The sequence below is a fragment of the Pristis pectinata genome, chromosome 14 (assembly GCF_009764475.1).
Source record: "Pristis pectinata isolate sPriPec2 chromosome 14, sPriPec2.1.pri, whole genome shotgun sequence".
NCBI classification, from domain to species: Eukaryota; Metazoa; Chordata; class Chondrichthyes; order Rhinopristiformes; family Pristidae; genus Pristis; species Pristis pectinata.
Window position 1 is genome coordinate 8,568,775 of NC_067418.1, and position 14,703 is coordinate 8,583,477.

The 14,703-nt window shown below is 42.6% G+C and overlaps 1 protein-coding gene across 2 annotated transcripts in view; it reads left to right on the forward strand.

Moving 5' to 3' along the window:
• The first annotated feature begins 6,132 nt into the window (after nt 1-6,132).
• Nucleotides 6,133-14,703, forward strand: part of LOC127577907 (chromatin remodeling regulator CECR2-like) — a 75,065-nt gene continuing 66,494 nt past the window's right edge. For both annotated transcript variants that reach the window (XM_052029556.1, XM_052029557.1), the window contains exon 1: nt 6,133-6,385. In XM_052029556.1, coding sequence (XP_051885516.1) covers nt 6,254-6,385 — 132 coding nt within the window. In that variant the 5' untranslated portion in view covers nt 6,133-6,253. The remainder of the gene's footprint in view (nt 6,386-14,703) is intronic.

Genomic DNA, 14,703 nt, shown 5'->3' on the forward strand with positions numbered 1-14,703 from the left:
TTTGACACTGAGCCACGAGAGTTAACAGAACAGAGGACCAAGAGCCATGCTTTAATGAACATCTTAAAGGAGTGAGGCAGAGAGTCTTGGGAAGAGAATTCCAGGCAGTCAAAGGTGGCTACCAGTGGAGTGATAAAGGGAATTGGGCAGGCACAGAAGGTAGAACAGGAGAAGAGTTCTTGTGGGGTTGAGGGGCTGGAGATGGTTACAGAAGCAGGGTCATCAATGTTAAAGTTGGGGCCTGTAGGTCAGCAAATTGGTGTTTGAGTGAATATACATATACCTCCCCAGCAGACGTGAAAGGAAGATCCCAGCGTGGGAGCTGGAGACGACAAGCTGAGAGCACAGAATGGAAAGCAAAGGAGGTGGGCATGATCCTTATGGGAGAATGGGCTGGTTGGTGAGTTGTTTTCTTCTTTATCAAGATAGTTGTTTGAGTGTGGGATGAGGGGGGTGGGAGGAATAATGATTGAATTCAAAGCAGATCAACTAGATAACCAAAAAATTGAATGGATAAAAAAATTTATCTAATCGAATATCGCAGAATGGTTATTGTGTGGAAGGAGGCCATTCAGTCTGTCAAATCTGTACTGGTTCTTTAAGAGCAATCCATTCATTTACCCTCACCACATTAGTCTGCAGATTCTTTCCTTTCAGATCCTTATCCATCTCCCTTTTCAGTACCACAGCTGAATAAACTCCTAAATTTTCTACTTGTTGGGTTAAAATGGTCACTTTTGGTTCTTTTGCAAGTCACCTTCATGCTATGTCCCCTAATTCTTGACACCTCAGTCATTTAGAATAGTTCCTATTTACATGGTCTGCACCTTTCATGACCTCCTCTGTTCCAAGGAAAACGACACTAACTCCTCCATTCTATCCACGTAACCAACGTCCCTCATCCTTGATAATTTTAGTTAATCTCTTCTGCAATTTCTCCAAAGTTTGGCACCTGGCACTGGATACAACACTCCCATTTGAGGCCAAACCAATATTGTATAAAGATTCATCATGATATCTTTGCTCTTGTATTCTATTCATCTTTTTATAAAGAATGGAATCTCATATTCTTTTTAAACCACTTTATCAACCTGCCCTGTCACTTCCAATGAACTATGCACATACACGGTAAAACTTTCGCTTCTTGCGTACCCTCTAGTTTATTTTGCTACTTCCCATTCCTCCTCCCAAAATATAACAGTTTTGTGATGTTTATCCTTGTCCTCCTCACAGTTATGCTGTGTGCACTCAAGTCAAAACCACCAATGGATGTTGAGGATAGCAGAGGTCTGGTCCTGATCAGTGCATCAGAGTCAGATTTATTATCACCGACTTAAATTACATAAAATTTGTTATTTCAAAACAGTGCAAAGACATAAAATTACTATAAATTACAAAAAAGGACTGATGAAGTAGTGTTCATTGGTACATGGATTGTTCAGAAATCTGATGGCAGAGGGGAAGAAGCTGTTTCTGGATGGTTGAGTGTGGGTCTTCAGGCTCCTGTGCCCCCCCCCCCCCAATGGTAGTAATGAGAAGAGGGCATGTCCCAGATGGTGAGTGTCCCTCCCTCCAGTCTGGAAAAAACCTTTATTGTTCAATTTTCTGTCAGATCGTGCGCAGCCCCTTTTGTTCCATGGCCTTCAGTCTCAATTACAAGCTGCGTATTTGGCACTTTATCAAATAACTTTTGGATGTCACTTTCCAACACCATTTGCATTTCTCTTGACAACCATCTCAGTTTCTTTATCAAAAACCTAATTAATTTAGTTGGATATGATTTGCATATAAGTCCATGATGTTTTCTCTAACCAGCCAACAAGTTCAAGTCCCTGTTTCTGGCAAACTCTGTTTCTGTCCCAACACAGAAGTTAACTTGACTGGTATATAGTTGCTGGGTTTATCCCTACATTTGTTTACAAAGCATTTATAATTTTCCAATCTTTGGATACCAACCCTGTACTTAAAAAAATGTCCTTGGAAATTGGGTGGGAGAGGGTAGGGTTTGGATGGGAAGGAAATTATGAATTTAAAAAACATGATCAGAGTTTGAGTACGACAGGAAATGGGTTTAGTGTGGATGGATTCTTAGAAACATAGAAAAACTACAGCACAGTTCAGGCCCTTCGGCCCACAAAGCTTGATGGTTTCTTGATGGTTAGTATGGACATCGTGGACCAAAGGACCCATTTTGGTGATGTACGACTTCATGACACTATGACAACCAGATTGGAATCATCAGGGAATACAGTTAAAACAAGGAAAAATGTAAAAAGTTATAATTAAAGGTATGTTCATAAAAATATAAACAGTGTAGGTCACTCTGCCCTTCATGACCGTTTGGTCATTTGATAAGACTATAGGTGATCTCTTACCAAGACACTTTCCTACACTAACCCGATATCCCTTGCTTCCCTTCATGCCCCAAAACCAATCAATTTGATTTGTTCTCTCATATTTGTTCTCTGAAGGCATCTCCTCCTAAATCACCTACCTTTTAGAGACTCTGATCTCTGGTTCTTGAGATTCCATCCAAGGAAAGAACGTCCTGCATGTACTCTATCTAAAGTCCAGTAGGGATTTTGCATGTTTCTATCAGATGATCCCCAATTTTTTGCTAAATTCAAGGCTGTGGAGGATCAGCCTGTTTAATGTTCCCTCATGGGACAAACCTTCCTCTTGCTCCTCATCCAAAGAATAAATCTAGTGAGCCTTTGTTGAACCCCCTGTATCACAAGTATATTCTTCTTAAGTCGGCACACTTGAGCTTTAAAGTCATTCAGGGTGTGGTTTCAGTATGGCATCTTCTTGCAATAAAGGCCATCTGCCTTCCTACGTGTTTGTTCTACCTCCATGTTGATGTTCAATCATGAGGATGCCGAAGTCTCTGACCACCAACACCTTTGGTGATACTGGTTTATTATTGTCACATGTACTGAGATACAATAAAAAGCTTTCGATCGCATGCCATCCAGGTAGATCATTCCAGACATAAGTACATCAAGGTAGTACAAAAAGGAAAAACAATGCAGAATATAGTGTTACAGTTACAGAAAGTGCAGTGCATGTAGACAAATAAAGTGCAAGGGCCATGACGAGGTAGATTGAAGGATCAAGTGTTCTTCTTTAGTGTATAACAGGTAAATTGGTTTATTATTGTACAATGAAAAACATTGCTTTGCATGCCACCCATAGAGATAATTTCATTACAACAGTGCATAGAGGTAGTACAAGGTAAAACAAATACCAAGTGCAAAATGAAGTGTTACAGTTACAGAGAAAGTGCAGTGCAGGAGGACAATAAGGCACAAAGCCATGGCCAAGATTCTGGTCTGTTCAAGAGTCTGATAACAGCAGGATGGAAGCTGTCTTTGAGCCTTTCAAGCTTGCACCATTAAAAAAAATACTGTCTTGCTATCTTTCTATTGAAGTGGATGATCTTGCACTTTTCCACATTATGTTCCATGTACCACGTCCTCATCAATTCACTTAACCTGTTCAAGTCCTCCTGAAAACCCAACTGCCACCCAGCCTAGTAGTGACCTATCAATGAAATATTGAACTGAGGCTCCCTTTGTCTTATTGAGGTCACAAGGGCACTTACTAGGAGGTTACGCTAGTGTCCTGGCACATATTCAACTCGCAGTCTTATCACTAAAAGCAGATTATTATGTCACCATCACATTGTTCTTGGAGGGAGTTGCTGTGGGGAAAAATAGTTTTGTATTTGTTATCTGTCAAAAAGAAATAATTTTAATAGTTATAGTTGTTAAATGCCAATCATCCCAACATCAGGATATTGATGCAGGAGCTCCATGGTTTGTTTTAGGCCATACAACCTTCAACTGCTTCATCAATTATTTTCCTCCCAACATGTCAGAAGTTGGGAGTTTACTGATGATTGCAGAATGCTCAGTTCCATTCAGTATTCAACAAATGAAGCAGTACATTCTACATGCAGCAAGACTGAAGAAACATTCAAGCATAGGCTGAAAAGTGGTAAATAATATCTTTGTCAGGCACCAACTAGAGATCCAATCAGGTTCCCATGATATTCAATGGCATTAACATGTCCCCCACAACCAACATCTTGGGGACAACCATTGACCAGAAACTCAGTTGAGTCAGTCAGATGAATACTGTGGCTACAAGAAGTGTGCAGTAATTAGTAATTGATTCTTCTCCTTACACTGGAAATACACAATGTTTTACAAGGAAGAAGTCGGGAGCACAATGGAATATACACTCTAGATGAATACATGTCCAACAACACTCAAAAAGCTTGACACTGTATTCACTCTAAATGTTCACTTTCCCTCTTCCCCCTACCACAAGCGCATAGTAGCTGCAGTGTTTACCGTCTAGAAAATAGTATCAGCCACGTAAACACAAGGGCAGGTAAGTGAGTCACTTTCTGACACCCCAAAACCATTCATTATCTATAAGATATATTTATTCATCACATGTACATCGAAACACACAGTGAAATGCATCTTTTGCATAGTGTGTTCTGGGGGCAGCCTGCAAGTGTCGCCGTGCTTCTGGCGCCAACATAGCATACCCACAACTTCCTAACCCATACGTCCTTGGAATGTGAGAGGAAACCGGAGCACCCAGAGGAAACCCACGCAGTCACAGGGAGAACGTACAAGCTCCTTACAGACAGTGGCTGGAATTGAACCCGGGTCGCCGGTGCTGTAATAGCGTTGCACTAACCACTACACTACCGTGCATGCATTAGGAGTGTTAAAATGCTCCCCACGTTCTTGGATGTATGCAGTTCTAACACTCAATACTTGCCACCATCCAGGCTTCCTTGATGGTATCAATACACAAAAAGTGCTGGAGGAACTCACTTTTTGTGTATTGCTTCAGATTCCAGCATCTGCAGAATTTCTTGTGTCTTCTTTGATGGGTTCCTGCCTGCCACTCTCAATGATCATCCCTGGCAACACCACCAATGTTTTGTTCATCCTTAATGGTCCCGGGACTGAGGAGGTATGTATCAACCCGGCAGATTAGTGAGTCAGGAGTTACACCTAGATCAGTTTCTATATGGACCGCAGATTTTCTTTAAAAGGTGCTGATGAATCAGGCATCTTTACAACAGTCATGTTGGTGAGTAACCTACTTTGCACAAGTTCACGCAATGTCCTAAATTTAATTGTCCCAACTGCCAATGCTCTGACGTAAGATATGAATGTGGTTTTGTTTTCCTGATTTATTACGTGCATTTGTTTCATTTCCCTCAAACTTGAGCACAATGAAGTTTTTAACATTCACATAGTGACAGCTGATGACAGAAAAAAACTTACAAGACATAAATACTGGCTGATTTTAAGTGATATCAACATATTCTGCCCCGAATTCTTTTCATATCTTTTTCAACAGTAACTTTATATGTTGATGGGGGGGGGGGGGGGGGGGGGGGGGGGGGTGGGAGGCGAAAGCATAGTCCCCAAACACCAGTCTGCATGAAGTGAACTGCATCATTATCTCCAGAGCAGGAATGGCAATCCTTGGACCGAGAGTGACTTTAAATCTCTTGTCTATTGTGGTGGAACCAACACGCTTGCCGGGAGTGGCTGGCTTGGGCAATCTTTTTATTTTCCGGGGCGGTCATTGTTTAGTTTCTTGCAGAGTAGGAAGTGGGTTGCAATTGCACATTGCTTTCAAATGTTATGAATTTGCATTCAGGGAATAGAAAACGTCCAGCGTGGGGAAATGCCTGCGAGCCGGGGGTCGGCTCGGCTCAGCTCCGCCGCAAACGCCGAGGGCTGCAGGCGCCTCGCGCCGGCCGGCGCAACGTTCCAATCGCAACGGGCCGACTTCCGGCTAGCATCGGACACCACCATTCCTTCACCTCCAAGGGGGGAGAGGAAGATAGAGGAGCAGCGCAATTGTATTTAATAAACATTAATGGGGCAGTGAGTGAAGGATGACAGGGTGTATAGTTATAAAGATGCCAATGCACGGCGGGGTGGGGGTGGATGTTGGGCGGGTGTTGTGTTTGGGGTGGGTGTTGGGGTATGGTCCCCCCCCCACTCTCTGCTGGGCGGGGGTAGGGGGCGGGTGGTAGGGTCGGCGGGGGCGGGGCCTGAGGCCGGTCACGTGGGAGGCGCCGGGCGCCGGGCGACCACACGAGGCGGGCGGACGGGCGGAGCCGGGCGGGCCTCCCGGAGAGGTTGCTGCTGGTGGCCCGTCGGTCGGTGGGTGGTGAGGGGGGGGGGGACCGGATGGGAGCGGCGGCACCATGGCGCAGCCGGGCGGTGTGAGAGGCCGAGTGTCGGCCGACAGGCTGCGCTCCTGGTGGGAGGTGCCGGCCATCGCGCACTTCTGCTCCTTGTTCCGGGCCGCCTTCGCGCTGCCCGACTTCGAGATCGAGGTGAGGCTACGAGTCGACGCCACCCCCCCCCCCCCCCCCCCCCGGATCCGAGGCCTAGCCGTGCGGGGTGGAAGGGGACTGTCGCGCCGGGCCGGGCCTTCTCCCTGGGGGGTGGGGATCCACTCTAACCGAGGCCCCGGGCCCTGTGATTTTTCTGCCCCACCGGTCGCCCCACGCGTCGGGTGGGAGGACCGTGAATCCGTCCCTTGTGTTTAACCCCCTGTCACGCTTTTGGGGGCTTCACTGATCTAACCTCTGCAGTTGCTGCCTTTCATTATTCCTCCATCGCCTCGTCCCCCCCCCCCCCCCAGGGGTTATGTATTGTGTGTAAGGGTGTTTGTTGCCCCCTTGCCCTTGGATCGGTTCCCCCCCCCCCCCCCACCTCCACGGGTTCGTTTATTGTGTATAAGGGCGTTTATTGCTTACTTTCCCCCTGGATTTGGTCTCTGGAGGGTGTTTGTTCCCCCCCCCCCCCCCCACGGGTTCATTTATTGTGTGTAAGGGTGTTTAATTGCCTGCTTTCCCCTTGGATTTGGTCTTGTGGGGGGTGTTTGTTGCCTCCTTGCCCATGGATCTGTTGTTGTTTCCCCCCCACACCCTTGGACTTGGGTGTGATTGTTCCTTGTACTGAATTGTTACCCAACTCTCCAGTGGGGGATTTACTCGGCTTGTATTAGCGTGGTTGAGTTGGTTATTGTGAAACCCAAATCTTTTTTCTTTTGGAATAATGTAGGTGGGCCAAATCGTGTTTGGATTTTGTTTGATTGTCAGAGTTAAATGAGCTGCAATTAGGATAGGGTTAGGAACGTTTTAAGTTTCCTACTTTTTTTAAAGAAAAGGAAACACTTGTTAAATTGTGCCAAGTATAGTATTATTGTGACGGTTCCTTTGTTACTTTTTTGTCTGGCTGTTAAGGCTTAGTGACTCATGTCTCTTTAATGTACAGCATTATATTATGTTATTCATTTTGTAATGTCTTCATCATGTAGGCGAGCTCTGGAAAGGGTGAAAACTTGCCTTGAATCTAAGCCAATGATGCAGTAATGTTTCCTTTTAAGCAAGGTGTTGCTTACAGACAATTGTGTTTGCAAATTATTGTTTTGTGAGAATTGATCTAGCACTTAATGAATTTCTGAAATTTAAGGGGAATTGTTAAATCAAAAACTGGAAATACTTAAGAGAATACATCTGAGGGTGCTGTGAAAAGCATGAAGTGCTTTGGATTTCTTGATGGTTTAATATGTTCAGTTGGATTTTATAGCATTTCACATTTAATGTGAAATCAATGTTACAGTATACACTGAGTGACTTTTGTTCCAACACTAAATTATTTCCTTCTGCTGTCTTTGACAGTGTCACCAACCACATTCCTAGTCATCTGGTGAATTTGACTAGTTATGTTTAAGACAAGACTTGCATGTGTAAAGGGCATTTTGCAGTCATGGGTGTAAAAGGCTGTTACAACTAATGGAATATTTTTTGAAGCATTGTCATTGTCCAAGGAATTTAGAAGTAAGTCTGCGCAAACAGGATTATGACGCTGTAAATTTAAATCTTTGTTAAGGAATAAATATTGAGGAAGCAGCCTCAATATTGCCCAGTGGAACATTGTAAGATTGAGACGAGAGAGACTGCAGATGCTGGAAATTTGGAGCAACACACAAAGGACCTGGAGGAACTCAATGAGTCAGGCAGCATCTGTGGAGGGAAAGGGACAGTTGACGTTTTGGGTTGTGACTCTTCATCAGGACTGGAAAGGAAGCGGGGAGATGGCCAGTATATATAAAAAAAAAGTGGTGGAAGGGGTGGAGCAAGAGCTGGCAGGTGGGGTGGGTGATAGGGAGGGGGGAGATTGGGAATGAAGTGAGAAGCTGAGAGGTGATAGGTGGAAGTAACAAAAGGCTGATGAAGAAGATGGAATCTGATAGGTGAGAACAGTGGACCATGGAATAAAGGGAGGAATGCGTGGGTGATGGGCAGATCGAGAGGGCGGGAGAGTGGAAAGAGATGGGGTGATGGCTGGTGGGATAAGGAAAAAATGGGGGACAGAAGGGAGTGGTTGCATTGTAAACTGGTGCTTTGATGGTACTCCCTCACCACCACCATGATTTTGTGATGTAATATCTTGTACCCACAACTTTCTGACTTGGTGGCAAGTACTATATACCACTGAGTCACAAGGCTTACTTCTTCCACCATACTTCCACTTCCCTGCCTGAAGTACAGCAAACTTCTTAACCATGACTTTCATTGCTGATTCACTTGCTGACTCATTTCTTTACTTGTATTTTTCTGTGAATTTTAAGAGAAATCTTCATCATGAAATTCTTTAAGAACTGTTTCCCTTTTGAATTTTTAATTAAAAGAGCAAGTTTTAACCAGCCGCTAATTTGCACAATAATGCATTTACATTGGCTCCTTTGATCATAATGGCACAATATGGCCACTGTGCACCTTAATCTCTGGAATGGGATTAAAATGTAACACCAAACAAATGAAATTTGCTACTGTCATCCTATATGAATTAATGATAGTAAATGAGTGTGTTGCCATTCAGTAGAGATTATTGTTTTGAGACAAGTAAAATACTGCTGATGGTTGGAATTTGAAATAAGAAGGGAAAATGCTTGAAGTACTTGGTCATGCTGCAGCTGTGTAGAGATGCAGAATTAACATTTAAGTGCATTTGAAATGTTGCATGTTGGATTTTGAAAGATGTGTTGATTTTAAAAGAACTCTTTTCTGGTGAGGTGGCTGGTGCTGTTCTCTGGTTTCGGCTTAAGGTACATGCTGGCAGGATTTGTAGTGAATTGTTGACATTTTCAGTTCTTTGGTTTCTTGTGAATACTCTGGACTTGAGTGTTGAAATAAAACTCTGCTGCACTTGTGCTGAGAATCCTTCCAGAATAGCCCTGGTTAAATGGGCTTTGATTTATTTGAATGAGGAGGAATTATAATGGGGAAAGGGGTATTGTTAGTTTACTTTTTTTTATGAATGTCAAATATTTCTCTGGGGGGAGTTCTTCTGGCCTCCTGATCTGAGGGCATTTGCTGCACAAGGCCCAGCCCCGGGGTTTGCCTTTTACAAATCCCCAGTGTTGATCTGTGAGTGAGTTTGGGCTTGCTGATTTTGAAACCATGATTGTCATTAGCAGGAAATTCTGGGATGGGGAAATAGATGCATATTTCCATGGTTTTCTCTGAGGAGTTTAGTACAAAGTATGAGCATTTGAAAGTAAAATTGGAGGAAAAGACCAAATGGTTCTCCAAGACTTGTATTAGAAAAGCTAACTGAGTGTGTGAGGTGTCGAGAAGATTCCTTTCCAACTTGTGTTGGTGATCGAAACGTTGACCATAATTCATATAACTGAAAATTGAACTACATTTTTGTGTTCCGCTGAGTCTGTCTCATGATGACAGTGTACAGCATGTTTCTATTATCCTCTTGGGGTGGAAACGCTTAACATCTAATCTGTTTCTGCTCTTGTGATTTGTATACACAGTCCTTGGTGCTTAATCTGTTTAAATGAAATAATCTGTCAGTGTGAACACAGTATAATACTCATTATGCTGAAACACTTTTAGCAAATTCACATGGAGGCTATGTATCTCTTAAGCAAAATAATGCAAGTTTTTTTCCAGTCTACCCGGTTATCTATTACCAACTAGACTGCAATGTTCTTTTGTTCAGTGGCAATTACTGTGTCACTCAGAAACTTTGCATACTAGCTCGGGTACTGTAATTGGAGGTGGTGTTGCTGTTACGAACGTTCCTGAAGTCATTGGCCCATCTCCATGCAATGTGTGATGGACTATGAAAAGCAATGTAATACTCAAAGTCCTGATGAAGGGTCTCGACCCGAAACGTCGATTTGTTTATTTCCCTCCATAGATGCTGCCTGATTTGCTGAGTTCCTCCAGCATTTTGTGTTGCCCCAGATTCCAGCATCTGCAGTCTCTCGTGTCTCTGTAATACTCAGTGCTATTTTTCTTGTAATTTAACCCTAGTCTTTGCTGTAATGCTGTGGAGCAGCTATCCTGGCCAGCAAGAGCGACTACTTTATAGTGGACCTTTTGTTCACAGGAAGCGCACCATTCTCCAGATTATTGCTGATAGTCAGTGCCTGGTCACTACAGTGAAACACATCTGGTTTGACACAGTCCAGGATTTAGACTCCAGTAACGAATTGCAAAGACACTAGCTTTAAAGGTGTGACTCAGCAAATTTATTGTTCATAGGCTCGCTTTTAAACTTCAATGGCAACTATTTGTAATGAATGATGCAGATAATTCAGAATTGATACATAACCCAAAATACATTGAGTATGTCTAGATTTTTGAATTAATCGCAAGCAACGTAAGGGAAGAACAATTTCTACAATCCCAGCATCTAGGAAAAATTGATGAATTCACTGAGGAAAAACTTCAAGTTGCACAGGAACTTTTAGAGGATGGTTTGGATCCATGGATGGACATCAGTGCATCTAGAGTGGTGATAGTTAGAAATCCTTTTAGCCCGAGACTAGCTGCAGAAGTGGTGCTGTGAACTCCTGAGGTAAAATTGAAACTGAAACCAAAAATAAACAATTACTACTTCATAAATAATTGTTTAATAATTGGAAACTTCCAGCAACATTGTCTTAAAATTGAAGTGGATTGTTTCATTACATTTGGCACAATTAACCAGATTAGGGGAGCAAATTTGGTGCAATAATGTTAGAGGCAGGAACGTTGTTGAATACTGAAGTGATCCTATTGGGACAGAAATGGGCAATGTATCCATTTTCAAAAGTGGCAATTCCCTCCATTTATTATATAGGAAGAAGGTGAGAATTGCTTGCCCAATAATTACTTTAATACAATCTGGAGGTGTTCAGAAGTTATGTCAATCGCTGGCAACTCAGAAGTGGTATCCCATGTGGATTCTGAAGGAATCTTGTGAAGTTGTATGCCTTGACTTTAATCAGCATATGATCTTTGAAAGTATGAATATATAAGTTTTTAGAGGAGGGCATTCAAGGCAAAACACAAGTCCGCAAGATCAGGAAATTAATAAATAAATTATCTGCAATAACTGCCTCTGCTGTGAGCCATTGCCAATTCCTGCATCAGCACTTCAGCTGTTTTAAAATTAAATATCAAAGATTCTTAAATGATTTGAAGGCAAGACTGTCTTGATACAGATTTCTCCTGATCTGTTTTCCATTGGGTGGCAGTTCTGTCTTCAATTATTATACCACAGCATTTATTTCATAAACCATGCCTGCATCTGTATTTTTTGAAAAGTGTTGCACATTCAATGGGTTGATTGTTAAAGGAGAATGTAACATTGTGCCTTTATTCTGCTGAAGTGACGCTTGGCTCTTGTAGGGTTATGAAGTTTGATACCCTATGCTTAAAATCTCTTCTTCAATTTTTGCATGTGACCAGCTTCATACCCACTGATTTTTTTTCAAGCATGGGGCTCTTTATTTGTTCCTGGCACAAGTTTACTATTGGAGGAGCTTCTTGATTTCTTTGGGCTAAAGATGAGACTATGAGCTTGCTGGCCTCACTGGGTTCTGTGTATATTTCTGTTGTGTCTACATTTAAACTCCTCTTGCGAGGATGTCTGCAAAAGTTCATGCTTCACTGAAGATGTAGCTATTTGAGCAGTGGGTTAAATTCTACATCAAGGTTGCAGACCCATCCCATGGCTTCGGGTGAGACTGTGTGGATGAATACTATGCCATCACTACAAAATCTTGCAGAACAATTCCAGATGTGAACAATTGGTCTGGTTGGTTAGCAGCTGGGGCTTTTTCCTCACTTTCCACATGGAGCAAATGGTCATACTTCAAACAACAAATTGGCTTTGATTCTGTGGGTGATGTTGGTAAATGTTCACCTTAACCAACCAGGTTAATCTTCTTGTCCCTAAAATTGCTGGTTAGCCTCAGCTGAACCTTGGCCACATTTGTGTGGCAACTTTTCAACTGGTTGTGCATTGGTTTGTCAGTTGTCGTGACTACCAAAGTAAACAAAGCTCTGTGTAACTGGCTGACATTGCTACCCCAAGTTGTGTCAGCTAATGAGTGGTTAATGAGGTTATGTGGCTCTTGTAATAAACTCTACCCTTTCATGCACTCATATTGAAGCAGTATAACTTGATGCGAAGCAGTATAACTTGATGCAAAGAAGTAGCTGAAATTGGAGAATTTTCCAAGTTCCTTAATGCATAAGAATCAAAATATGAAATGCATCTTTTAAGTTTTTAATAATGAATGGACTATTGATCAAAAAGGACATGTCCATATCAGTCTAATACTTCAAATTTCACATGTTCTTTTACAATTGTTTATAGCCTCTCAATGGGGATAGGAAGAAGAGATTTGTCATCACTGAGCATATTCCTAGTATTGAAACTAATTTTTGATGTGTTTGGATTTATGGTGCTGTTAACAATTCAACATGTTTGCTTCCTCTGTTTTTAAAAAGAAATTCTGAAATGAGGCTTTGAATGCTGCAATGTATTAGAACTGTGGAATCGTTGTATGATGGGAGGAAGTTATTTGTCCATTAAGTATGTGCTGGGCTTTTGTAGAGCCATCCAATAAGTTGTACATCTCACCTATAAACAAACATTTCCCCCCTCCCCCACCCTCCCAGAAAAAACCACCACGACCATACTTAGCAAGGCTATGGAGAAGAGAACATTTTTAAGGCGGATACTTATGAAAGAGTATTCCAGGAGATGTGAATGTGGATAATGAACTGATCAGCCATTTATCATTGCAGGGCAGGCTTGAAGGTCTGAGTGGCCTACTCCTAATTTGTATGTAATTAATATTCAGTTTGAGGGAGAATATGTAACTGCATATGCAAACTAATATTACATTCAGATTCCAACTGGAGTTTTGCAGTATCTCTTATGTGAACACTTAAGTTCTCCCCTGTCTGTCAATCCCCTGCTCCCCAGTAGTACCATTTAACTCAACTACTCTGGCATAGTAACTAAAATGCAGTCAAATGCATCTGAGTAATATCTGAAGATGGTGATATCTGCAACATGCGTGACAAATTAAAATAGCATGTAGTTAGTTTGGGAGTTGTGCTACATAGATCAGTGCTGCACAGGAACAGGCCATTTGGCCCACAATGTTTATGCTGACCACAGTAGCAATTTAAACTGCACATCTGCCTGCACATGATCTGTATCCATCCCCACTGCATGTCCATGTGCCTGTCTAAAGGCCTCTTAAACATCGTTGTCATATCTGCTACCACCACCTCACCTAGCACCATATTACAGGTACCTACCACTCTGCTTTTATAAAACAAAAAGCTACTCTCTTAAATCTTTTAAACTTTCCTCCCCTCTCTTTTTTAAAACTATACCCTCTAGTATCTGATATTTCCACTCTGGGGAGTAAAGACTCTGATTATCTACCCTATCAATGCCTCTCATAATTTTGGATATTTCTATCAGGGCATCCCTCATCCTCCAAAGTTCCAGAGAAGACAACCTGTTTTTCCTCATGTCTCCTTATAGCTAATACTCCCTTATCCAGGCAGCATCCTGATGAACCTCTTCTACACCCTCTCCAAAGCCCCCACATCCTTCCTGTAATGCAGTGACCAGAACTGCACACAGTACTCTGGAAGAGAGAAGTTTGAACCATAGAACAATACAGGCCCTTCGGCTCACCGTGTTGTGCTGACCTTCAAACCACTTCTAAGACTGACTAACCCCTTCCTCCCACATATCCCTCTATCTTAAATTCCTCCATATGCTTATCTAACAATCTCTTGAACTTGACCAACGTGTCAGCCTCCACCACCACCCCAGGCAGCGCATTCCATGCACCAACCACTCTCTGAGTGAAAAACCTCCCTCTGATGTCTCCCTTGAACTTTCCACCCATTACGTTAAAGCCATGCCCTCTTGTATTGAGCGTTGGTGCCCTGGGAAAGAGGTGCTGGCTGTCCACTCTATCTAATCCTCTTAATATTTTGTATACCTCTATCATGTCTCCCCTCATCCTCCTCTCCAATGAGTAAAGCCCTAGCTCCTTTAGTCTCTCCTCATAATCCATACTCTAATCCAGGCAGCATCCTGATAAATCTCCTCTGCACCCTCTCCAACGCCTCCACATCCTTCCTATAATGAGGCGACCAGAACTGGACACTGAGTGTGGTCTAACCAGAGTTTTGTAAAGCTGCATCATTACTTCGTGGCTCTTAAACTCGATCCCATGACTTATGAAAGCTAACACCCCATAAGCTTTCTTAACTACCCTATCCACCTGTGTGGCAACTTTCAGTATCTGTGGATATGA